The sequence below is a fragment of the Anopheles coustani genome, chromosome 3, assembly GCF_943734705.1.
Source record: "Anopheles coustani chromosome 3, idAnoCousDA_361_x.2, whole genome shotgun sequence".
Classification (NCBI taxonomy): Eukaryota; Metazoa; Arthropoda; class Insecta; order Diptera; family Culicidae; genus Anopheles; species Anopheles coustani.
This window is the reverse complement of record NC_071288.1, coordinates 6821520-6848005: the sequence shown is the minus strand read 5'-3', so window position 1 is coordinate 6848005 and position 26486 is coordinate 6821520. Positions and strand designations below refer to the sequence as shown.

Genomic DNA, 26486 nt, shown 5'->3' with positions numbered 1-26486 from the left:
CCGCAGCCGGTTCGGAAGAAAACCGGAAAATGGTGATACCTTAAACAGGCAAAAGCTGCAGTTAAACAATCCACCGCATGCGTTCTACCGACCGGCTCAGCTAATGGGTTTTCGTTTTATGACCGCACGAACGAAGGGGTGAATGCAGCTAATGGACTGTCAACTTGTACACGGACAAAAGGTACACAGACTTTCGTGGGATGGAATTTCCCAAAAGGTCCTTCAGGACCTCCAATGAACATATTCCCGCAAGTTTTGAATAAACAATAATTCACCGAGTAAAGCTAATTGTTTACTGCAAAAATATAAAACTGGGATTGTTAAGATAATAAAAACACCTTGTTTCTACACATTTTTTCGGAAGAGCGTAAAAATGTGAGCAAAAGAACAGGGAAATTAATTATTTCGAACCAAAAACACATTAACCAGATAACGATTTCTGTTCAAGTATTGATTCCAATGATAAGCATCTGTCAGCCAACAGAACTGGATGATAAATTATCATTCCGGTAGTCTATTTGCACGGTTGTACCTTTATAACACCCTTATGGCCAAGAAAGACTACGATTTCGTGTCAGCCAGCATGACACCACAGTACATTGTAACCTTGTCGGTGTTGATGTTCACCTTGTCTTCGACCAATGGCTCACTTAATGCGCCCCGGTCGATCGACTGTCAGTCCAACTCCATATTAATGGAAACCGCGATCCTTGAGAACTATTTGACCGACCAACACACCGTGGCGGTGATAGACTCGTACTCCGAAATTCCCATCGTGTCACCGAATTGTCTTCGTACTCCCATCAAACTACAAGCCTTCACGCTGAATCGGTGAGTACAATATGTTCATAGACCTGTAGTGTGAATCTAAGTGTGTTTCTTATCGCCAGCTTCCAACGATTTGTTGAGGAGACGTATGAGCAGAACACGCAACAACTCGATTACCGAACGAACGAATGTTTCGTAGGAGCTGGCCATGTCGAGCAGCTGGTGGAAGAGTTGATCCCATTTCTGGCACGGTATAACCCCCGCGCCAAGGTGATGTTGATAATGCAGCACACGTCCGGGGAGCAGCTGGCCGAACTGTTCCACATCGCCTGGTATCGATATCGACTTCTTCAGCTCGTCGTCCTCAACCACCACGAGAACGATACGATGGAAAGTTGCGTCTTCAATCCGTTCCACAAGCAAACCTCTCTGAGTGTGTGGCCACCGGAAACTATACCATCCGATCTTGAGTGCCGTTTGCTCACGGGTGTCAACGAGTTGATGTCGTACAGTGCGGAGTTGACCCTGTTCACTCACGAAAGGGTACGCAACCTGCACGGATATCCATTGAAAATAGCGATGCATTCGAGTAACGGTTCGACTTCGGCATACGATTGCATTCTCGGCACGGTCACCTTCACCGACATCGATCAGGAGATCCTGGCGATCATGCAGAGTATGCTGAACTTCAGCATGATCCTGCACAATGCCGAGCTGGAGCTTTCGATCGGATACATTCACGCGAATGGAACGCCCGTCGGGACGCTGGGATTGATCGAAAACAATCTGATCGATCTGGCAGCAAACTCCCGCATCATACACAACTACGACACGCGCAATCTGCTGTACTTGCACTACATCACGACGGAGAAGCTGGTGTTTATAACGCCCCGAAACTTTTACCGCAACCGCGACATAACGCTCGTCTTCATCAATCCTTTTAGCGTGGCGTACATGTTGACGAATGTGCTGCTGTCGTTCGGTGCCCCGCTAACGATCTATCTACTCGAGCGTGTGGCACACCGGTTGCCCGTCCCGGTGACCACCCGGCAGCAATCGTTTGGGACGAAGGTGCTCAACACGGTCGGAATCATCTACAACGTATCGGTCCAACTTCCCCGTTCGGCCCGCAAGCGGTGGATCATCGTCGGCTTGCTGGTGTACAACATCGTGTCCTACCCGATCTGGCAGGGCGTCACGATCCGCTACCTGCAGCCGAGTAACGAGCAGGTAAACAACATCAACAGTCTCGAGCAGCTGATCGATACCGATCTGACGCTAAAAGTTTCGCAGTACCACGAGCACATCGTACGCCACGAAGGGCCGCACCAGCAGAACCCGGTGTACCGGGAGCTAACGGGCCGTCTGAACACCAAGAACACTTCCTCACTGCGTCGCTCGATCGAGAAGATCATCGTCGATCGTGATACCGCACTGCTCATCTCGGACGTGTACGTCCCACTAGTGTTGGCCGGGAACTACAAGTGGATTCCGGGAAAACCGGACGCCATCTGGTCGATCGGGAAGCCGATCTATGAGTTTTACAAATCGATGGCCGTCCCAAAAACATCCCCATTCGTGCAACCGCTCAACTCGATCGTGTTGGCTAGTGTGGAGGCAGGTCTCAACGATCGTTTCATGCATCAACTCGAGACGGTGGTACAGCTGATGAAAATCCGTCGCATCAAGGAGCATCCGGCCAAGCCGAATTACATTGTGTTCAATATGGAGCATTTAATGCCGCTGTTTGTCTTCTACTTCGCAATGATGGCGCTGGCGTGTGTTATTTTCCTGCTGGAGATCGTCGTTTGGCGTATAACGGAGGCAAGGGGGCGTCGAGTAATTCCCCCAGCTGTCGACGATGATTACGTACCATTTGAATTTGTCCTATGAGAAACTATCAAATCTTTAAAATTAAAGTTACTTGCACCATTGGCACACATATAAGGGAGGTTGTTTTTCTCAATTCTCTATCCAAATGGTAACCCATTATTGGTACGGAGAATGTTTTGTAGCAAAAATGTTGATGTATATTAATCAATCGTACAATAAAGAATTCTCACATAAACACATCAAATATTCTACCTCTAGCCAAGCGCTAATGGACACACTATAGGTTCATAATCGGTGCACCACAACGGAATGTTTGGTCTTTGGCCACACAAAACTATATCAACTCCGTTACGATATGCTTGTAGCTGTTAAGTTTATTTAATTCATTAAATTCATTACGCATCGTTCCTAGTTTCTCTTTTTTGTGGTCGATCTATACAAAAGTACATGAGCATGTTCGACATTACGTGTGCAACGTTTTACGCTTTTCATAACTGTAAAAATCAACGGTACCGGGAGAAGTGGATTGCTCATCCACGGTTTTGGAACATCTTCAATTCTAGTCTGTTTATCATCAACTCTTATCTCTCCATTCCACCGTTCTAAATAATACAAAGTCCTGCCGACGGTAACCTAGCTTTGTTTTTCACTGGGAAAAAAGGGATTATTAACTTTGCAGGCTAAACATCCCGGTGACTCACTGAGCCTCGGAAAATGATGCCATGAACGGCTTGGTCCGCCATACCGAAAGCTGCTCCGTTGCCTGGCCGCTTCCGAGATTGGCAGTTTTATCTTTTTCTATTTGTCTTTCCGTTTCTTAGTCTGTCTTCAAGAGCACGCTCCTACATCTAGCCGAATGCTTTCAGCATACTTTTGCTCTTCGGAGGAGCGCCCCTGCAGTCTTCTGAAGTTTAATTTTAACAACAAAAAAACAAAACAAATCACAAACCATCCCTTTTTCTTTGCTATTGTGCAAATTTTCTTTTTCCTGCGCTTGAATTATTAGTCTTGTGTCTACCCCGCCTCCCATTAGGTTCGCTTACCCCGTACCGGTTACTTTGAATTTTGGCTTCGTAGCTGTGAATAACCAGGGCGGGAAAGGGTACACACTTTCCCCCGAGTTCTCGCCGGCCCTAGACCGGGACGAAAAGCTGCACCTGTTCCAGTATGCTGTTCACCTCCGACACGTTGTCAACCGCGGGCATTAGGGACACCAATCTGACGCCATTATTGTTGGTAATCTCGATGTACGATCGTTTCTGGAACACCTTCAGGCAGTTACGTACCGTGTCAGTCGATATGCTTTCGCCTGCGGAAGTAGTTCGGTGGAAAGGAAAGAGTGTTTGTTAGAAAAAGCATATTTAATAAAACACAAAAATTGCTACACACCATATTTGCAGTCTCCCATCTCAACGCGCGTAGTAATTTCTTTGATACACAGCCGAATGAACTCCGACTCCACCATGGAGTTACCGTCGAGCAGTTGATGGAGCGAGGAAGCGACTGCGGTGTACGTGTGGGTGAAAGGGGCCAGTACCGATTGTAGCATGAGCCGATCGCAGTGCTTCTCCGCCGGGAAGTGTATCCGTGTGCTATTATCGCCACTGTCGATACCATTCTCAAACAGACCTCCGCCATTCACTCCGCCTCTAAATCCTCCTACGCCTTCGTCAAAGAAATCGTCCTCCATGTCGTCGTCCGGGTCTAGCCCGTCGCGCTGTAGGCTTTTGGCGAGCCGTTGGCCCATCGATTGATCTTCCGTCAGTTCCACCACCGGCTGGGATAGTATCTCGCGCAGACACAGATCATGCAGTGCGCTTTCGAGCACGGTCTCGAGCTTCTGGCACGGTTTGCAGAGGATAAACTCGTACACCAGCAGATCCGCAAACTCCATGCACATCTGCAGCAACGACCGCCGGCTGACGGTCACCTCGTCTGCGTAGTCGTGCCGATCGGTGCTGGCTTTACGTTCCATTTCGCGCTTCAGCAGACAAGCGGCCGTAACGACGATCGACTCGATCGCAAAGTGTGGGATGAGGCAGTTCGAATAGTAGGACAGCTCGATTACGTTCGGGATAAGCAGGACTGGTTTGATGAAGGTTTGTCCATTGCGTACCTCCTTCGCTACGAGCCCGGGACCGAGAAGATCCGTCGCGTACCGTATAACGTCCTCCGAGGATCCGGTGAAGCCAAGATCACGAACTCCATTCAACACATTACGCAGTTCGTCCAGTGCCTCGACCAGAATGGACAGTGGAGCTCCGTCGCGGAAGCGATTTAGCAGAAGGAATGCGAGCGCGTTTGTCGTCATGACGGAAGTGGCACGGGCGCTATCGTACACCACGTGGCGTGCAATGTCATCGATAAGGTTCCGCTGGTCCTGCTCTTCCTGTACCACGTCCGTACCGAAGAGGGAGGATGACGAAGGTTTATGTTGCAGTCGTCTAAAAAGAAAGACATAAAACGAAACTCAAAAATAAAATTCCCAAAGAATAAATGATAGAGAACATATGATACATGAATGAATATAAAAATGATTCTTTAAGAAAAGAATCGTTTCTCATGCCTCTCTCTCATTAAACATTTGCTACCTACCGCATTTCCGGTGTGTAGTTGTGTGCCATATCCGACTTGCGTAGCGATTTAACCAGTTCGCTTAGCGAAAACGGTTCGTTAAAGTCGATCCTCATCAGACCATACCGAGCCTTCAACACCTTCATGATAGCTGACGCGGCCGAGGCAAAGCTTTCCGGAATTTTCTTCTGTCCCAGTTGCTCGCGTACAAAGTTTCCATCGACCAGCTTTTCGTAGTTGATCGATACCGGAACGAGCAGTGCGTCGGAGATGCTTTTGTCATTGAATGCGTCGACAATCACTGAGAGGATTCCGCTCTGCAAAAGACAAGAGTAGAGTGTTGAAAGAGATGGTTCGACGAGATCGAGAACGGGGTGAAGATACCTTTGGCATACACGGTTTTCCCGTTCGTGTGCGGCCACCCTCGATGAAAAACTCCACGTTGTGGCCAGCCGTCAGACACTTCTGTAGGTACGTGTGCAAGATCGCACGGTAAACGTGATCCTTCTTACCCGTTAACGGATCGATCTTGCGCTTGATGAAGAACGCACCGTCGTAGCGCAGGATGTGACCGAACACGGGGATACGCAAATTGTCACCGCCCGCCACCAGCGGACATTTGATGTCGTTGTTCAGCAGGATGAAGCTGACCATAATGTAATCGAGATGGCTTCGATGCAGCGGTAGAAAGATGAGCGGCACGTCCGGGTGTTTCTCGATGGCCCGCTTGATCATTTCCACCTGTGCCGGGTGGGCCGCCACGCCGGACATAAAGCAGGGCAGCAACTTGTACAGTACCCACGAGGTAATGCGCAGCACCAGGTTCGAGATCTTCGATCGCATACCGATCAGAATCTGTACCGATGGGAAGGAAACGTGAATCGTGCCGCTTGGGTTAACGCTTTGTGATTTCGCTCACCTTGCCGGCCCTTTTTTCATGCTTGCGTAGCATGTCCGTGTAGTAGCTGTCCTCGTCGAAGCTTTCGTCATTTTCCGCCACACCGAGCTCCGCCCGCTTTTCGTTGATCGATTCCTTGACGGCCACATCGAGCGCCTCCTGGACGCGCTCGTCCGGCATAACGGCTCCGGCCACCTGAGGGTACGAGAAGCGTCGCACACGGCATGCCTGCGCCAGATGCGGACACCAAACGCTCCAATCGAACGCACCACCGCCCGGTCCGACGCGGGTGTACTGCGGCCCGACGTGGGTTGTAACGCGCAGAATGTCGATCGCATGGCGTCGCCGATCCTGTACCTCGAGCTGGGGACGCTTTTGTGACGTAAAAGGGGGAGTAGAAGTACCGAGAATTTGGAACGAAATCACAAAGATTAGATATGGTGCGAACGCAAATAGACGCACGACATATGCCCGTTACGAGAACGGAACTATCTCTTTGCCCACCCAAACGAGATTTAGATCGTAGATGCGATGATATCCGTTTGCCAGCGTAGTCGCAGCAGATCCAGCGAAGTTAGATAACGAAGACGTCGACGATGAGGACGCCGACGTAGGAGCACCGTACCATCTCCTATTGCCCACATGATTCATGCTTGCTCTCTGTTTATTTTCGAAAGGGATCTTGAACGACCGGAGATTGATTTCTTCACTCCACTATCCAACTATTGATATAACTATCCAACATTTTATATTACGAAATATTTGTCAACAAAAAAAAAACTCATACAAAATAATGCAACTTCCAAACGGTTTGACACTGAAATCTGTCCCCTGTTTTGAGTAGTGCCGGTAAAAATAGAACTTCCACCCGTGGCTACCGTGAGCTACGCGAGAACTGACACCAAACAAGACGCTCGAGAACCTCGGGCAAGACGGTTCGTTTGACGAAAGGTGTAAACCGCCCATTCCAACCCGGGCTGAGAGTGAGAGAGTCTGGTACGCGCCTTCCGTACGCCGTACGATGAGCGTTACGACGAAGATGAGTGCAATATTAATTTGAAAAATCAACTTGCACACCGAAGACGATGCTCACCGTCGTCTAGGGTAGATAAACATGCAAATAAAAAGCGGCCCTAGAGGTACGCAATCGCCAATCTGTCACACGTGGGAAGAAGATAACGACAAGTGCAGGCGAGTGTGTCAGTAGTAAATGTGAGGTTTAAAGAGTATACATGCGACCGTTCATTCAGGTCGCAGTAGTTGTTAAATTGATTTTGCAGGAGGTAAAAGTATAACATCATTAACAGGCAAATGACGACTAACCAAATGAAAAAGTTGTCGATAAAGTACAAAATCATAAAATAGAAAGTGAAAATATATACGCAGATCACAATATAGGTTAGGCATGCAAAATATAATTAAACATATGTGTAAAAAATTAGATCGATAAACACATGATAAAGTTAGTAAACAGATATACAAACTGGCCATTCGGTGCAGTAAGCGAATTAAACCAAACTCCAAACTAAAAAGTGTTCTAGTGCATGGTCGAACTGTTGGACGGAAATAAGGTTTTGTGTGATGTCTTCAATGAACCCCCGGAGCTAAAGGTGAAGCTTCGAAACTTACGCATTCGGTCGGCGAGCAGTGAGGACATGCCATGCCAGGGATCGGTTTGAGGTCCGGTTGCATCTGTTGTATCGGTTGTTCCTTTATGTGAAAGAGGCTCTGCTGTCGCATCTGTCGGGTTTTTTTGGCATCCAGGACCGGGACACGTGTGTTGTTGAGGATACGGTCGTCGCATGGCAGATCCACGTGCGCGCGTCAATATTGTGTTTGTGTGTGCATGTATGTATGTATGTATCGTGTGCGTAGAGAAAACATATTTTTACATATATATATATTGCCATTATGGTTTATGGGACATCCAAAGGGCATTCGTCGATAGATACAGTAGTGCGCGGTCGGAAGGTAGCGGCAATTTTGAAATCATAATATCCGTAGAAAAGAAATAATAAAGCAACAGATTAGAAAAGAAAAAAGGATGAAGGAAAAGAAAGTAATGCTTCCAACATCGGTAATTCCGTTGTCGGATGAAAAGGGGTGATTAATGTGAAATGAGCGAATAGTTATTCACATCCCGGCGGGAAGATTAACGCACTTCACCTGCGAGGAATAAGCTTCCTCGCCACACGTTAGTCACTCGCTAGGGGGGAGGGTGAGTAGAAGCGTGCTAGCCCTGGCTGTACAGTGACTTTGTTAAAATATGCTTTATTTTAAACATTAAAAATAAAGTTACATACCTGACGTTCATTTTGCTTGTTCAGCTGACGCTGCTGTCTGCCCGCCTCACCGAAGCGACGCAGTATCGAGTAGGTGGAAAAGCCACCATTCTGGTCGGTGTCCGTGCCCGGACCGAACACGTTCGGCAACCGGAAGGACCCGTACGCCTCCTGCACACGATTCGATATGATATCCACCATATCGATAGCCCTGCGTATTAAAAAGAAAAATTACATTACAATCAATAAAAATCGTTGCGAAAAATTACTGGTAAATATTACAATCCTTGACACAATCTGAAATAAATCCAATTTGTAGCCAACTCTTACAGGAAGTTTCATAATGTTACGGCGTAAGTAGAGTAATAATCCAAAACAAAAATACAAGCTTATCTCCTAACTTCGTTCCATCATGAACTTTACCCCGAAAAAGGATTTAAATAAAACGTACGCCAATCCCTTACCAATCCATTCATCGAAACTGGCGCTTTCGAGGCGATATCTAGGAACTGACAGATAAAGCAACCGCATAAGACATCGTCATCGGGCTTCAAAGTCCACCCGCGCTGAACCTGCACAACGGGTGTGTAAATATTTTCCTGCTCTCGCACTCTACCCCGAGGCTAATGACCCGCAGTATTTACTCACCCCCGGATCGAGCCGGACATTGTCCCGGTGAGCCTTTTAGCACATACGGTAGCTGTGACGTGAAGGGATGGCACGGGAAAGGAGGCCACGCGCGCACACAACACTAATTATCGGGGTAAAGCCATGTTGAACCTGTTCGATTACCGGTCCCGCCAGGAAGATAACGGTCCCGACAAGTGTCAAGGTCGAAAGCCTAGGACGACTGCGAGAGGAAAGGGAAGCTAGATAGTGAAGTTGACAGCTTTTGCGATAAGGGAAAATGATCGCCTTTTTGTGTTCGTTTGGGGAGTGAATACCAAAAAAACACCGTCAGGATACCCAGGCCCTAATCAGCGGATCAATACTTAAACGATAACTTCTCCTCCTTCTCCTCCAAACGGGGTGGTAGCAACAAGTAAAGCAAACAAACGAATCTGTTTACGATTTCCGTTCACAAAAAGGACTGCATAAACAGCAATGCAGGTGAACTGAGCCATCGAATTGCAGCGAATTACTGCATTTGCGAAGATCGATCGGTATAGCACAACGTCCAAACCGTAGGGAGGGACAACAGGAAAGGGCCATGTTATCAAACGCGCATCTATTGGTTTCCCATTAGGTTATCGGGCCCGGTAATCTTCACCTTTAGACTGCTGTAAAGGGTGCGACAGGCAGGTAAAGGCAGATTGTACCTGCACCCAGCTGAACAGAGCCCTAGGGGTTGTACCAATCAATCCGATTAATCACACACAAAAAAGAAACCATTAATAAAAACAAACCGATAACACAATCTACAGACCTGCTGGATGGAGCAGGTCGGTAATGGGAGAGAGAATATTGACCGGTAGATAAAGTACACCGGAAAGTTTTGTTTATGAGAACCATAAAAGTATCAAACAGGAATTGATTGTACGAAATAAAAGATACACTGAAATAAATTATCAATTGAACTGAATTAAAGGTACAACATTTAAACTACTAAGAAAAAATATATAATAACCAACACATGATCATGAAAAACAATACTTTTTACTTATTTTCGTTGCTTTTACAAATTGCCATGTAAAAACACAATTTTGTACCTATGAAGGAATGAAATTTACTTTATAGGAACGAACTTGTTTCGGTTGCGGTTAACGAAATTTCAGTGCCGTTTTGAAGCATTTAATAATTTTACTAATTAAATATTGAGTCAATTCAAACTAAGCAGAAAATTTAAACAAATATATAAATATGAAACAAGCATTTTGGAGCATTTTCTAAGACACCTAATCTGAAAAAGATACATTTACAAGCTATTTTTATGAGACCGTTCAAAGCAGTATATCACGAGGAAAGAAAAGACTAAATCATTCTATGCAATTAATAAATGGAACCTAAACTACTGCTTCAACATGACACGTGCTAATCTGGCTCCAATCGACCGTAGAGAGCAGATGGCAATTAATCATTACATCGTTCGATAGATCCCACGGAACTCTTCAGGGAAACAAGAAGTCACCGTCAATTTCTTGTAGTACCCGCCGGCACGGCCTTGACACTTCCAATGGTGAGGCAGTGCAATTGCGCATGCAACCAAAATACGCTTAAGCCATGCGTGCGGGTTTACGTCAAATACGCAACGCGGCTTTTCTCACAGCGCAGTGTACGCGCGCGCGACCAAGAAGACACAGCGCGATCATCGAACGATCGAGGTCGGAATGGGGGGTGTTGTTCCGTGTTTCTTCCTCCCTATCCGGCACACAACCCTCACACGACCTCTCGCACACCAACTCGAAACCGCGCAGTGCCGTGCCGATGACTGATGTTCGAATGGGAAACACGTGTTGCCGTTGAAAACGCGTTGCGTGCGCGGGCCCGCGTCCCTTCTTTTGCACCCGATCTTCTTTCTGGTGCTGCTAGGTTGCTGGTACATCACCCGGTGTTCTTACATTCTGCCAGATAATTTATTCCCTTTCTGGCCCAACAAACCGAAGGCACTTTCTAAACGATCAAATTGACCGGAATTGTAGGACGAGCGGCATTGCGCGACGAATGTCTCGCGCACCGACAATGCAAATGAACTGTGATGTAATGGAGGGAAATGGTTGCGATTCGATGACGGAATTGGGCAAGGAAGCGATCTGCATCGTGCCCGCCATCCCCGACGCACTTTTGTTAGGCAAACGATAATACGGTTAACCTATTTCTGCATTGCAATAGAAGTAGATCAAACGCAAAAGATTTAAATGAAAATATAGTAAGAGTTTAAATGCAAGAAGATTCTTGTGAGAGTAACCAAAAGCCAGAATTATTTTTCCAAGACAAGTGAAGAGCTATGGACACGTTTCATTCAAATAAAACTCTTGAAACGAATCCTTCAAGAGAGCTGAGTATAATTCTATGGTAAGTAATTAAAAAATATTATTACATCTAGCTATGAGAACCATCATGCAGCAACGGCGTAGAATCTTGTCTTGCAGTATTTACAATTCTTTACTTGTCTGTAACAAAAACTCCGTGTACTTAAGACGGAACAGGTATCGATGGCAGAAAACAAAGACAGTCGCCAGGTTGCGACATTCAACTCAACTCAGCTGCAGTTTTTGTGCAAACAATCCCAAGTGCAATGAAAGTGGAGAAAAAAAACATATGTGGGGCAATTGATTGATACTTTGCGGGAAATTTACTTCAAAGAAGGCTAATTTAGAGATAGGAAGCCGAAGTGAAGATTAGTTACTGCCGCCACTACGGCCATAGGGTTGTCCACCAGTGAGTACTCTTGACAGTAATCCTCTCATCGTCATCCGCACTCCTGAAGTCTAAAGTCCCAACACTCCACAGGAACTCCAAGAATCTCATCATTTTAACACGCAAACTAGAACTATTGTTAGATCAAAATATCCTCAAGAAGGGCGAAAAAGAATAAATTTCATCACACGGTCATTGAGACGAAGTTGTCTTGTGTGTAACCCCGTTGGAATTTGGGTTTCCCCGCGTACTTCATATTTTTGCAATGCGTCCGAGAGCACGCAATCACATTCGTTACCAGCTCGTACGCGGGGCCTTAAGTAAGTTATTCAAATTCACTTAAGTTCGCTTTAGGTCCCTTTATCATACATGAATACTCTGCCATGCCTGCTCGTCCGATCTCTCTTTTCGCCCCTCCGCGTGGCGATCAATTACGACGCGTTCGTGACACGCAACAAACATCAGGCCTATTTAAGGTCGAGCTCCTGCCGACCAAACGCAGGTCTGGGGCCTTCTAATAGGAACCACCATTGATCCACGCCAGAAGCCGGATGAGCTTGCGGCACGTAGGAAGCAGCAAAGCAAAGCAATAACAATGTCAAAGAATCCGCGGGAATGTTGGGGGGACAGGTGTCACCTTCGGGAGCAGTTGCGCCCGACGTTTGGAGCTCTTTAGCCCTGGCGTACTTCCGCGGTCCTTCTCCAGTATTTGACCATCGGCGTTCGGTTGTAGTTCCGAGTCCGTTCCCAATCAGTGAGTCCGCAAGGCCGTGATCGATCAATTGCCAAGATTGGCAGACCGTGCACCGATTGCCGATGATCGTTTCGTGCGATTGATCTGCACGATCGTCAGGTCGCCTCTGTCTGCTGATACCAACATCGGAAAGAGTCCCCGCCACAAACACACATACACACAAGTACAAGAAGAGGGACAAGGGACTTCGGAAGTGGAGCCCCACTGAAAGGTCAAGTCTTGAAGTCTAGACATCGATGATAACGACGAACGTTAGCGATGGCGCTCGTCGAGGATCACTGAGCCAAACGTAGCGATTGAAGTTTCTTTGAGTCGGTTGCTTTCAACAAAAGTGCAACAGAGACTTTCACAGTGTAAACACTAAAAATTTAGCTAATCCTTACCGTTCCTTATTGAAGAAGTAAGCTACTATGCAGAGAAATAACAGGACCTCTATTATTCCCAGCATTTTGATGAGAGCTTGTGACGTTGGCCTCTCAGTCGTACCACTTCCAAATCTTGCCTACACAGCTTATAACCCCCTTCACCGCGCACTGTTTACATTCGTTGTTTAGAAACAGTGTTGTGAAGAACAGCTTATGCTTCAACTGTGGGGTTCACTCCCTTCGGGTGGAGAGATTTTCATACACACACACACTCAGAGACTAGCGAACTTGCAACTGGCGAAAGCCATATAGTTTGGCGGCAGGACAATTTGATCCTTAATTCGATTTCATTTGCCCAGAAAAGAAAAACACAAACATCCGACAGGGATTCCTTTCGCTTTTCAACTGCTGCACTACGACATGGCGGTGCAACGCCGATCACCACCGAACACGACAATGAACCACCCCGTCGCCTTGGCACGGGTCCAATGGGACGGAAATAAGAGATCTCACGTCACTCCGAGGCGGAGGACTAACCGGGCTGACCACTCCGCACCGCGTGATCAGACCGCAACAAACACTCGATCGATGCACAACCCGCCGGAAGAGGGGTGAATGCAACCCCACACACTCCGATGGACAAAACCCGTGCGGCCGTGTCACGAAAACGCTACTTGTACCGAGCCTCCGAAGGGTTTAATCCCGTAACGAGGAAGATGTGTCCCGGTGAACGATCAGCTCGTGAATCGATTGATCAACTTAACCGAACGACCTTCCACCCTCAAGGGCTCGCTAGTCCCCGCGGGAACACTTCACACGGTTGCGCGTGATCACTAATCAACGGGGGCACACTTGGCTGGGAACTCCACACAATTCTCGATCGTCTTTCTCCACTGCTTTCCTCCGCTCGTCCGCTCTATCGCGACTTTTCTCGATCTACACACGTCAACCCGGCACCGTCCAAACCATATCCGACGCAGTGATAGAAAAGCTATCGACAGACTGCCGGCACCGAGCGCTCTACACGATGATTTTGTTCGCCGCCACAATCTGCTACCACCGTTGCCGCTCGCCATACATCGCTCTTTCTCTCTTTGTTTTTCCTGTAACGCCGCGTTCCGTGGTTTCCACCCCGCGGTCGGCCGGCGGAGATGGAATTACAGCCCCCACGCACACTCCCATTGAGGTGCGGGATGGGTTCCGGGTAAGAGGGGACCGGATGGTGGGCACAGATGGCAAAGTTTTCGCGAGCGCGGCGCAATTGATTCTCGCGTCGCGCTGCCCGCCGACACCACTACTCGCGCACACGAGCGGTGGCGGTGGTGGCGGCGGGGTGGCCACAACATCGGTGCCAGTATCAGTGTGTTCTAGAGCCGTAAAGCTGCCTGATAACCCTGCGGAGGATCTTCCTCTGAAGAGGGGTTGGAGAGGAGGCGCACACAAACGCTCCAAAGTACCGATACCACCCAGCATCGATGAACGACCAAAACGCTTGGTTCGTTGTCTTCATTCATACACTACTGACCGTCGTCGCATCTTCGTTGTCGCAGAATCCGATAACCGAGCTTCAACAAGGGGAAACTGTAGGGCCAAAGCACCCTCATAAGACATTACACCGCAAAAGAAAGAGAGCTTCAATCCCGTTCACAATGGGATCCCTTTTCTCAGGTCAACGATAAATCTCTCGCAATAAGAAATGCAATCATTTGCACCTAAGAAACTATTACGGGTAGACTGTTTGTGGTAGCAATTGTCTGGTGGGACTACGCACTGGTAAGCGTCTATGATGGCGTGAGCAAGGCGGAAACCCCTTTTCAACAGCAATGCTTTTCTTTTTATCATTAGCATTCTTGTGCAGCACGTGGTTTTGCCTATGACGATGCTATGAGAAAGCAAAATATCATGACCATGACGCTGACCTCCCTCAACCACGCCTGCCGTAGGTTAGTGCTGGGGTAAGTGAATAGTAAAAGTAAACAAATAACAAGATACCAGAAAGGCGCATAAAGTAGAAACAAAAACACAAATAGTCAAGCATGCAAGCTTTGTCACACGTTAGTCAAGTGAAGAAATGAGATCGTATTGCGCTTATCGCGAAGAAAAATCGTCCCTTTACTTTCCTTGTCTTTTTTAACTTTCAAAAACATTCAATACAATCATCGAACAGAATAAATTATACCTTATGGTTGGAGTTATCAAATGATCCTACCAAATAATAGAAAGTGTATGTTAAACTTCTCAATAGGTTTGTGGACAGTTTTTTTTTTTTTTTTTTTGTAAAAGAATTCAAAAAGATTGAAACAAAAAATACTGCTTTTCCATAAGATTCGGAACATATCGTTGCTAACCTAAAGTAAATAAAACGCTTCCTCCTTTTGTTTTCCAAGTATTTTGGTGGATTGTGATAAGAGAACCCATTTGGCAGAGATACGAAACAACGCATTGTTCAAAGAACTCGCTGCGGACGGGGCAACGGTCGCCGGCAAATCGATTTAACCATCGCGCTAGGCAACAAACCCTCATCGTCTGCAAAACGACGGGGACCTCCGAAATCAGGAGATTCAAAACAAATCCCTAAATCTCGTCCGCTAGAGGATGGCAGGAGCTCTTATCATCGACCCAAAAATGCTCAAAGTTCACATGTTTGTACCGATGGTCTCTCTCCATGGGGTAAGTTCAATTTGCCGTTTCCCCCGAGAATGGAATCCGCGAAACACGGCGCGCAAAACCTTTGCCAATTACCGATCGATTAGATAACAGTAGATAAACAAGGATTTAATTAATCTTGGTCGTGTGGGCGTCAAGAATCGCACCACTGATAGAATCGACACAATCCACTGAAATGGAAGAAAAATGGATTGCGAAGCTAACAACGAAATCACACATTGACCTCCGGAGCGTACAGATAGCGTTACTGCTGTGACGCAAATAAGATGCCGTTTCCACCGTTCCTGAAGGCTCGTTCGTCTAAACGCGGTCACCCGTACGTACACACGAACACACTGTGAACGGTCACGGGGACGCTGGCAGGACGGCGTCCCTGATACGCCATCGGAATGACTTTCATGGTGGCGTGATGCGCAAACACATCCCTCACCGCTAGCCGAAGATCGTCGATCGCGGTTTACCGAATGTTTCTCTTGTTCATCCTCTTTTCCTCCGTACAATGTAAACATATTTTATTCGGACTGCTTTCCCGATGGTGACGTTTTGTCTCCCGGTCTTTTACTTCATCACACAGTCGCTTATCTGCTCATCATCCCAGCATCACCGAAGGTATAACATCCTACAATGAAAAACATAGGCTCGAAAAAAGTAAATAGAACCTAGCAAGCTTAGCTTGAACCAACGAAATTCTGGTCATACTCGGAAACCTTTCAGTCGTACACTAGGTATTGAAAATAGTTCACTTAAAACATGTAAAATATTACATCAGCCGCCGAATGGCCGTGGGAGTCGCTTCATGCAAAACGCTGCCCCCGGTTGTTTACATTTGTCGTTCTGTTTTGCATGGAAAGAGACGGCATGAAAACACCGGTGCAACGACGCTGATATGATGGAGCTACAGCTAGCGTGCATTACAGACGATTTTAGCATCGAAAATAAGAGAAATATCTTACTTTTTATTGCTTACCTTCAATTGATGACAGGACAAAGTGAAATCTGAACTCCGCTTTTGCAACAAACCGCTCTCGTGAGCTTCCGTTTGGTTCCGCTTCGCCTTAGCAAGTCGTGGAAAATATGCTAAGCGAAGTGGACATTTGATACACTTTCCAAAGCGATGTTTCCAATTTTTGTTCACCAATTTCTACATAGACCTTTCGGGAAAAATAATGTTCACTTAGTTCACCAGTTCCTGCGACAACAATTGGTCTCTGGTACGCAGCTGTTTCATAAAATACTGGAGAAATTTGGAGCACACGCCAACTGTACTGCCACGCGACCACGAGTTTATTCGACACATGTATCGCTGTTCCGTTACGGAGGCGTCTATCTGGCACGCGGGAGTGAAGAGGACGGAGAACTGCTTTGACGCCGATCAATAGACGTCAGTTTCAAAGCTATCGTATGACATCTCATGTCATTGCTGACAGATGCGACATTCAAAATCCCACCCTGAGTTCGTTATTTCTCACGCAGCTATAAATGAAACGAAGGAGTAATTTTTAAAATAGTATTTTATTTGACGTTTCTTCATTACTCTTACTTTGTTGGGTTTCATAATCGTGCTTTCCACGGTTTGCATTCGCGCAATGATCCATTTCCATTATTTGTTTCTCTGTTGTTTGATAATTTCACAATATCTTCCGCACAGAGAAAGAATGCGGATACTTCTTGCATCTCGTATCGTGTTTCTCCTCGTCGACTCCCATAGCTACCTCGCTCATGTTAGCAATTCTTTTGAATAGTTTAAAGTTATTTTAATTTGTTTGTTTGTTCTTTTCCATACAAGATACACATTATCCGACTCATGGCGATGGCGAAGTATCAACTCCATTTCCGGTACTGTAGAGAGGGATAAGGGCGACGGGGGAACTGGGAAATACTGCAGATATCATCTACTTGATTCGATTTATCTAAATGGGTACTGCTTGCCGTCGGCTTTCCATTTCGCAATCGACCGTTTGTACCGAGTTACAATTGGTCCGTTCATTTCCTACCGTTTTTGCTTGATTTCTTTTTATTTCTTATTTTGTACCAACTCAAACAACCTTCTAACGCTTGTCGTTTCATGCTCTCCATACAGCTGTAAGAAAATATTCATACTTCCACTTTAGTTTCGAGTAAATTAAAATGCAGCGCTTTTTCCCCATGCAGCGGCACAACTGTTGTCGTTGGAATCTTACTTTCTTTGAAGAATTTAAAACCCTAACTCTCTCGAATTAACTTGAGGATGGGCGTCAAGTCATCGTTTTTCCCCATATCCTTCGTAGATCCTATTATTGTTGGTACCATATCTCGTCCATGTTTATTGTATTCTTATCTTGTGATTCGTTTCAGTAATATCTTCTCCATAATAAGGTGTCAAGTGAATTGGCAGCATTCATTGAACAATGTATTTTATCTGTATTTTTCATTTTATTAATGGATTGCATTCTGTAGTAGTAACGTGAGTAAGGTGTGCTTCTACGGGAACAAACATATTTCACTCCGTTAGCGGGTTACTTCATTCGTCAGTTATTGATGGAGTTTACGAAACGATTCTTCCTTGTCTAGGTTTTTTTTTGTGATTTTGACTCTGTTATCGTTGTGACTATTGTTTTTGCTTTTGAATGGGATATATTTTATAAACGGTTTACCTTAGCGCGGATCTTACAATCAAAAATTTGAAATTGTTTTATTTTATATTTACAGTTAATGTTTGTTTGTCTTGACACACTTGAACTGCATTGTACAAGTTTATTTTCCTTCCAGTATAGGAAAATGGAAACCGAACCGCTCGCATCTTGTTTATCTAGGGGTACATCTAAAGTATATTTCGTTTGTAATTCAATAGTTTTTTTTTGCGTTCCCCATTTTAAATTCTTTTTTACAGATTCTATCCCTTTTATGCGTAAGGAACATAAATGATTGCTTCTGGAAATTATTTTCTACTCGATCATGCGGTCAAACTAGCCCCCCAGCAGTTGACGAATCAATAAATTAATATCATGAATATAGAACCAAACAAATTTCAAAAACAGAAATACATTAATGTCATAGTCCATTTAAAAAAAAACTCTTCCGATATAACAAACTTGTTCGTGCATCTTTAGCATAATGAGACAAATTAATAACCCTAAACTTAACTGTTGCAATATCTTTAATAAAAAGATAAATAAATAATGGCTTAATTTCTACACCACTTTCTGGCTGATCGCTCAGTAGTAAAAAAAACGCTCCCGATAATCAAATATAATAGGATAAAAAAGAGGCACTGCCTGTAGTAGCTTTAGCGTGGTAGAGTATCGAATAAAACGAAAAGTATAGTCCATAAGAGCTGCACTTTCATTAACCAATAAGTAATCTACGTCGATCACATCATCGCACGTGTCTCGTATCATATTGGCCGAGAGAGGCCACTTTTAATACGTTCGTGGATAGCATAATTAGAGTAATGGTTTTCGTGTCTGTGGCTTGAAATACCTGTGGCGGCGACACAATGCACTGCTCAAATCGTTGCCTTTCGGGATGGCACCAGTAGTAGTGTCGCAGCTAGATTCGCCCATCGCCGGAGCGAACACACATGAACCAGTGTTTGATGCGATCCACTGGAAATGGATAATATTTGTTACCGTTTCGCACAACACCCTGGAAGCTCTAGCGGAATCCATGCCCACAACGGGACGTTCCGTTGTTTGATGCCTTCCCGACAGTTTACACAATCAGCGCGAGAGCGTGAGTTGCTTCAAACGTTGCTGCCATTAGAGATATTGTTAATATTAGTAGATAATTGTAAGTGTCATTTAATTTCACCATTACTATAAAGTCGCTTGTTGCTACTTCAACCAAAAAACACGCCAAATGGTTTCCGCAACGACTATCGACCATTTCTGCACCCTCATATGGCCTGTGCCCATCGATTTGAGAGGATAACCATCGAGAATTTATGTGTGTGTAGGTATTTGTAGGTGTTGTTCTGCCGGTTTTCCCCGGGGTGGAGGGTACTTGATTATTATCATTACAGTATCCATATTATCATAGTGTTTCGCTTTAACTAATTCAAATTGTTTCCATATAATATCGTACTGTGCCGCAAATTATTAATAGTGTTATTAATGTTATTAGTATTATCATTATTATTTGTTCCTTCGTTCCCGCGCTTGCCGAGGGAAAACAACATCATGTACAACATCAGCAGCTTTGAAGTGTTTGCTTCGTATGCACGCGCACAGTGTATGCAACAGCTCAAATCACGCATCGACAACCTTTCTTCACTTCACGCAGCCTTGCAATTTGTAAGAGCGTGTGTTTGTTTGTGACCGTTTTTTTCTTTTTCTTCTTTGTGTTTTTGTCTATTTCAGAAAGGCATTACGAAGAGGCAACTCCGATCGGGAAATACTTGCAACCTTCTCTATAAGAAGCGCGGTGGTCCAGAGTGATATGAACTATGCGGCAGGCCGGGGCTAGCACGGTGCAGCGTATACGGCGAGGACGATCGCTGGGCAAGCGATTGCTGCTGCTGCGATGGTTGCGATGGCGGCTGCTGTTGGGAGGATGCCGGTGCCACATTCAGTAGCTGCTGGGATCCGGCGAGATGCTGCTGGCTACCGTGCGAAAGCGACGCCTGAGAACCGTGCAGCTGCGATGAAGCTGAGTGAGCACCGAGCAGCATCGACGAGGACGAGGACGATGAGGAGGCCGACGGTTGCATGGCGGACTGGTGCGCTTGCTGCTGCTGCTGCGATTGAGACGTCGATGGTTGAGCAGTGGAACCGTGCAGCGGGTTCAGAAGGTTTCGCGTCATGTAGTGATGGAACGTGCTCGTGGACGATGTCGAAGGACCCATCCGGTGGTGCTGTGGAGGGAATAGGAAACATAAGTGTTAGCGAGAGTTTACTGGAACGAAGCAATACTTGCTCCAATTTTGTGGTTTAGTGTTTTTGATAGAAAAATAATCCCATACAAAAGATTCACACAAGATTGAAAAAATGATCACCCTATCAGTTCTCATTTCTATTTGCATGATATCTAACCTAACACACCAGACAGTTGAGTTGTTTTGGGCTGAAACATACCGGAATATTGTGATGCAATCCACCGATAGCTGCCGCTGCGCCGATCATATGGCTTGGACCATCGCCCAAATCGAGATGGAGACTTTCCGGCATATCCGACCCGTTGCCGACATTCCCGGCGGAAGCATTTCCTCCACCGCCGCCACCACCACCACCGCCTCCCAAGTGCAGTTGACCGAGCGAAGCCGTTGCCATCGCGACGTCAGGCATCACATCCGAAAGGTGCCCATCCGAGCAGGCTCCGATTTCGCCCAGATCCAGTCCACCACCACCGATGCCACCGGGGGGGCCAACCGCACCTCCACCGACCGGTGCCGACAATCTGTAGGCGACGATGTCTCCTCCGGGGATAACGGAGGGCAGCTCTTGCCGTCGGTGCGCACCAAGCAACCCGAGGGGGTTGTTCAGTGAAGCATGTAGACCACCGGCAGTGCTTCCGCTACTACCGCCATGCGCTAGAAGTGGATGCTGCAGCGGAGGACGCTGGGAATGGTGTCCCGATTGTTGCTGTTGGGAAGGATATTGCTGCTGCTGCGGTTGCTGTTGTTGCTGCTGTTGCGCCTGTTGTCGTGGGAATGTCATGTTGCGGCCAAAGCAATGGGCCTGCTGCTGTTGCTGTTGTTGAGCCGTTGCTCCGAGATCGCCACTGCCGGGCATGGCCGGTGAGGGAGGTGGCGTAGAGTCGTCGTCTAGCGACTGCTGGCTGGCATGTCGATGGTTACCGTGATGCCCATGATGCCCATGACTGCCATGATGATGGTGATGTCGATCGTGATGGTGATGATCGTGATCGTAGTCCTGCGGTGCTTTGTTTGCCCCGCCGACCGAATCACCTCCACCATCTAGACAGTAACAATTGGCGTTCTCCAGCAGCTCGGCTACCTCGTCCGGAAAGTTGAACTCCCTGACCACTCGCAGACGAATCTGTCGGTTGATTTCGCTACGGCTTGAAAGGGGCAGTCCGAGGGCACGCTGGCAGCCGGGTGCTTGACGCAGCTTTTGCTCGCGCTTCTGCATCGATTCCATCGTTTGTGCATCCGGAGCAGGGATGGGTGCGGCCGTCGCCGCCGCGACCACATCGACCCCGGTGGCCGACCCACCGCCCAGTGTCGTGCCAGCGTTGCTGTTCAACCGCGAAACCATGTACAGCGTATCGGGAATGTCGGGCATGTGATGGCGCGAACGGCGCATTCGCAGCAGCTCGATCTGCTGCGACGCAATGTGATCTTCCAACAGCGCCTTCACCTCCTCGTAGTACGGCATGAAAAGTCGGGGCCGTACGAACAGCCCGTGGTTTTTGCCCCCGCGAATCCATGCGTTAATCCGCAAGCTTTCCCGCTCGTCCCCGATCATGTGCGACGGTGGCGTGCTGACTAGCCCGCGCCGGATGGCCTGATTGAGGATTTCGTTGTTCGGCGGCAGCACGTGGTCCATGCGCACGTGCGGCAACAACTCGGACAAAATCTCGCGCAGCTCCACGTCACTCAGATCGCGCTTCTTGATACCCTTCCTCGTGACCGAGTGGGCCGTGTGGCTAAGCAAGTTCGGTTCCCGGTCCTCCATCCGGCGGATAAGTTCTTGCTCGCCCCACTTGAGCACCGCCTGCAGCACCTCCAGCTCGGACGCTTGTAAGAAATTGTTCTGCAGGGCCTCGATGAGTTGCGATTTGTCGAGCTGAAACAGCACCGGCGAGCCAACGATGGCCGAGAACTCCTCGCGCAGATAGTGACACGCCTGCCGGTACACCCAGGCCGATCCGTGCGGCTGGCTGCCCCAGCGTAGCACCGTCGCGAGTGTGTCGAGCGACAGCCACTCCAGAATCAGGTCCTCACAGCCCTGCGCCAGTATGTCCAGCTCCAGGAAGCGTCCAATCTGATACAGCTCCATCGCTTCCTCAAGCGGTGATGGACGTGCCCTGCCGGTATGCGTCAGGGCCTGCACCTCACCCAAGCTGCCTGCGCCACTGCCACAACCGTTGCCACGGAGAATCAACGAAAGGTCCACCGTGTCCAGGTAGATGGCGTGCAGCAGCACCCGGGCGTAGCGCTTCGGAATGACGCCCTCGTCCAACACGATACGTGTGGTAGCGTGCAGAGACCGGTCGGTGCCGTGCAGCTGATGCTCCTCGGAGATGTTGCGCGTCCGCCGTTGGATCATGTTCTTGAAGAACGGCGATCGTGCGCTCAAAATCGCTTTGTGGCACGGGAGCTCCAGCTTCGGTCGAAAGCCGTACTCTGAGCTGCCCGAGTCGGGCCGATGGTAATCGCCACCCTCGGAGGTGAAAACGATGGCCGCGTCCGCGTAGTCACCCGTTTCCAGCAGATAGCGCAGATCGTTCTCTAGCGGGTTTGGTGTCCCGAAGTCCTCCCCCAGCCTGCGCAGCAAACTAACGTCGATGGTTGGGTCGTGCGTGCACAGGTCGCCCGTGTAGAGGTAACGTAGGAGCGAAGAAAACATCGCAACGTCCACCGGCGAAGAGCGCAGCTCCAGACAGATGCGCGCCCCATACCCCGGGCAGCCCGCAAGAAGATCGCGGAAGTACGAGCAGCGCGCGGACAGGATTGCGCGGTGCACCGGGAAGACGGTCCCACGGAACACCAGATCGCAGTCGGTGCAGTGCCGGAAATCGTACAGGCTGGCAAGGTCCTGCTTGAAGGTGGTGGCTGGCGGCCGGGCCAGTTCCGCCTGCACCGAGAGGTCCTTCAGTGCGGCCAACGACTCATACTCTTCCAACAGCGCCGACAGCTCCATCGGGCTCCAGCTGGACACGAACTCGCGCAACACGCGCCCATGATCACAGGCTTTCGACGATCGCCGTCGTCGGATCAGTTTCTTCTTGAGCGTCGCGAATCCGGTCACCTTCTTGCGTCGCTCACGCACCACCGCCCCCGGACCGCCACCAGAACCGCTTCCTCCTCCTCCTGCCCCACTGCCCGGACCACACATCGGACCATAGCCGAGGCCACCGGCCGAAGTTAGCGGTGTCGTGGTGATACCCGTCGATGTGATCCCCGACATCCCACCGCTTGCTCCGACGCCCCCGGCACCACCGCTTCCTCCGCTGCCTCCTCCACTACCACTAGAGCCGGGACAGTCCGTTGACGCTGTTGCACCCATCTCCGTCGTAACGCATGGATCACTGCCACTCTTACTCTCGCACCAATATGACAGTCCACAGGGTATCAGGCATCCCCATAGGCCGGGATTCATTGTCCAGCAACGGCGTCGGTGACAGCGCGAGGTGGCAGTACTGAAACGAGAGAAAGCGGAGGGGGTGGTTAATCGTTGTCAGTATTTAGGCCGCACGAAGCAAAGGCACGGCAAACACAAGGCTCGCTATAAATTCGTTTTCACCGAAACGAAACCGCCTATCTAATCTAATTAAGCCGCACGCATATTATGTCACTCTGGCCACCAAAACAATGGTACACTGTGGGCCTGTATCGGCGGATGCGCCGTTGTTGGTGATCCTTTTTCCAGGGTAATCGAAAACGCACACCAATAACAGAAAGCACGCCTCGTGCGGCAAATCGATATATTCATCAGAAACACTCGCGCCCATTTGATCGATGACGCGAAAAACATAAAATACAGCTCATCTAAGTATCCATGGATGGATGTACTATTTATAAAATTCGTTTCGCTTTTGCTCTACAAGGTTTCTATTCGATTATCAACTCTCAACAACATTAAAACTGTACACAAGATAGATCTATATCTTTTTATCTATACAATAAGTAAAAACCAGGACAAATTCAAAAGGATATTTCAAACGATATTCATCAGTAAAACACAAAATTTGAGTTTTGTCAAAGGTTAATCTATTTAATAGCAACATAAGAAAACGACAAAGCTTTAGCACAAATACCCAAGGATTACATTTGTGTTCGCGCGAGGACATAATCGCATTTGAAAGAAAAATAAACGTCGTTGTCGGCAATTATTTGAGATGTGCCTTGTATGTCTGCCCTTTGCAAAGCAACCAAGATGTAAACTCACCTGAATGCAATTGTGCGAACATTTTTACTTAAATATTTTCGTTTTCTCTCGCGCTCGCTCCGTTTATTTGTCGGTTGGCGTTGTTGGTGGCACGATTGCTATTATTATAATATGATGATATCCCTTATCGATTCGCGTTTGCATGTGCGGCTACCGTTTCGAGCTGTTTTGCCCTCTGGATCTGTAGTTTAATTTACTCTCAGCAGGCCATATTGCGGACGGATTGCTGCTACACGGCCAACACAAAACCGGCAGTTTACTCGGTTCGCCCGTGCTTGGATTGTACCAAACGATGAACCATGGAACTATCCACAAGCACCACGATCGTCCGAATGTGCCTCGATTGAAATCGTTGGCAAACGTCGGATTTGATGTCCTTTTTGTCACGATATGGAAACACACTCACACACCAGCACACACAGCCCAAATGATAAAGGGTTGCGAAATATGCTCGCCCACGACGATCAAAACTCTTCTCGAACGGTGCAATCAAATGCTAGCACTCTTTTTCCAGCCAAAAAGAATTGCCGCAGCGTCCCGAGGTACCGCTTCTTCGATGATTATCGTTATTGGTTACGGACGATAGAACCTCTCGTGCTGGCTGGCTGGCGTATGTAAAGGAATGTAGCTCTTTTTCCCCTTGGAAAGGCTGGTTGCCTCTGCTGCTTTCGACACGGCGGTGATTTGTGTTTAGTATCAATCGGCCATGTTTACATTTCCACTGTTTGAGTAGCAACCATTGTCGCGTGTCGATTGATGATGTTCGATCTCCTCTCGAAAGGCGCCTCGCTTCTACCGAAAAGGGTCTTCTTCTTCTTCTTCTGCTTCGGGGGGAAAGTTTCTGTTTTCCGTCACATTCACACCTCCTCTTCGTTTTCTTGTACCTCCTTCCGCGCCTTCACCATCAACACCAATTGGTGCTTCTGGTTTTAGGATCCTTCGTTCTCCTCAAGCTCTTGCCTCCGCGACCCTGTGTCAGTGCATCCAAGGGACACATAGATATTTCATCCTTTTTTTTTTTCGACTTTTTCCAAAACACAACACGCGCGCGCACGCACGAACACACAAAGTCACACACACACAAACCCACACGCACAATCGGTGGCAGGAAAACAAACACGCACGCTCGCACGCACAGCACTTATTTATGCTCCTACGCACGCCACACCACTCGGATGTATTGAACCGTGCAGTGTATGTTGGGTCATAAGCACTGGCATCCCCAGAAAGCCCAGAAGCAAACGGTGGAACCCTAATCAAATGCTTCGCTTCCGCCTGCCATTGCCATTCCCGAACGGCTGGACGGGTTTATTGTCGTATGTGCATCGCCACCTCGCTCCTCCACCCCGCGAGCCACCACCGCCAACGCCCCTTTTGCTATCCTTTCCTCCTGCTGAGACAAGAGCGGAGCAGACGGAGTGGTGCACAAAAAGGGAAACACTTTTCACCTTTCCACTGCACAGCACCACCACACCGCGCACTCTCCCCTACGGCAACCCAACATTCGACAAGGGCTGCGTTTGGGGATTGCGAATCTCTCTTTTTGCTGACCGTCGATCAATGCGACCTGCAGTCGCCTCGAAATGAGCCTCCGGACGACCCGATCCCGATGTAACCTTTGCGGGCTAGCGTTCACACAACCGTCGGCCGTATTTTCCAACCTTTTCCACTTCGCTGCCAACTGATTTAGCACTCTCAGGAAAACAGGAAAACTCCAGTCGACGACGACGGCGACGACGACGATGTTCTGTAATTTTCAAGTTTTTTGACACGGCTAGTGTTGGCAGCTCCGGCATGAATCTAGCAAGTTGGTACCATTCCAGGTATAGGAACGGTGAACCCAGTTCCAAGAAATTAGGCGTTGCGGATTTTTCAGATTCCTTGTTCTGCTTTTTACCACTTACCTACCGTCGAAACGTATCTTGTATTTGAAATATG

General features: G+C 47.8%; 3 protein-coding genes across 4 annotated transcripts; 1 reads left to right on the top strand and 2 right to left on the bottom strand.

Moving 5' to 3' along the window:
- The first annotated feature begins 547 nt into the window (after positions 1-547).
- On the top strand, positions 548-2661 carry LOC131260486 (uncharacterized). The gene is made up of 2 exons (XM_058262224.1): positions 548-831; positions 891-2661. Exons 1-2 carry the CDS (start codon positions 548-550, stop codon positions 2659-2661), a joined length of 2055 nt encoding a protein of 684 aa, XP_058118207.1.
- Positions 2662-2949: 288 nt separating this feature from the next.
- LOC131260991 (glycerol-3-phosphate acyltransferase 1, mitochondrial) lies at positions 2950-16778 on the bottom strand. 2 transcript variants are annotated; one of them, XM_058262862.1, is made up of 8 exons: positions 16466-16778; positions 8377-8566; positions 7703-7813; positions 6095-6445; positions 5560-6030; positions 5197-5492; positions 3991-5045; positions 2950-3910 (listed from the first exon to the last, which is right to left on the bottom strand). In XM_058262862.1, the coding sequence occupies exons 2-8, from the start codon at positions 8554-8556 to the stop codon at positions 3735-3737; spliced, it is 2640 nt and encodes an 879-aa protein (XP_058118845.1). In that variant the 5' UTR covers positions 8557-8566; positions 16466-16778; the 3' UTR covers positions 2950-3734. The 2 variants fall into 2 exon arrangements, with proteins under 2 accessions (XP_058118845.1, XP_058118844.1); XM_058262861.1 differs by lacking the exon at positions 16466-16778 and adding an exon at positions 12850-12914.
- Positions 16779-17024: 246 nt separating this feature from the next.
- LOC131261350 (BTB/POZ domain-containing protein 7) lies at positions 17025-26292 on the bottom strand. Its single transcript, XM_058263360.1, has 3 exons — positions 24549-26292; positions 20550-23799; positions 17025-20329 (listed from the first exon to the last, which is right to left on the bottom strand). Exons 2-3 carry the CDS (start codon positions 23757-23759, stop codon positions 19886-19888), a joined length of 3654 nt encoding a protein of 1217 aa, XP_058119343.1. The 5' UTR covers positions 23760-23799; positions 24549-26292; the 3' UTR covers positions 17025-19885.
- Positions 26293-26486: the final 194 nt, after the last annotated feature.

Coding starts and splice junctions, on each gene's coding strand:
- LOC131260486 (XM_058262224.1), top strand. CDS start 548: ATGGCCAAGAAAGACTACGATTTCGTGTCAGCCAGCATGACACCACAG. Junction 832..890: donor CAAGCCTTCACGCTGAATCG/GTGAGTACAATA, acceptor TCTTATCGCCAG/CTTCCAACGATTTGTTGAGG.
- LOC131260991 (XM_058262861.1), bottom strand. CDS start 12,914: ATGCTGGGAATAATAGAGGTCCTGTTATTTCTCTGCATAGTAGCTTAC. Junction 6,031..6,094: donor ATGAAAAAAGGGCCGGCAAG/GTGAGCGAAATC, acceptor CCATCGGTACAG/ATTCTGATCGGTATGCGATC. Junction 5,493..5,559: donor GAAAACCGTGTATGCCAAAG/GTATCTTCACCC, acceptor TGTCTTTTGCAG/AGCGGAATCCTCTCAGTGAT.
- LOC131261350 (XM_058263360.1), bottom strand. CDS start 23,759: ATGAATCCCGGCCTATGGGGATGCCTGATACCCTGTGGACTGTCATAT. Junction 20,330..20,549: donor GATTGCATCACAATATTCCG/GTATGTTTCAGC, acceptor TTCCCTCCACAG/CACCACCGGATGGGTCCTTC.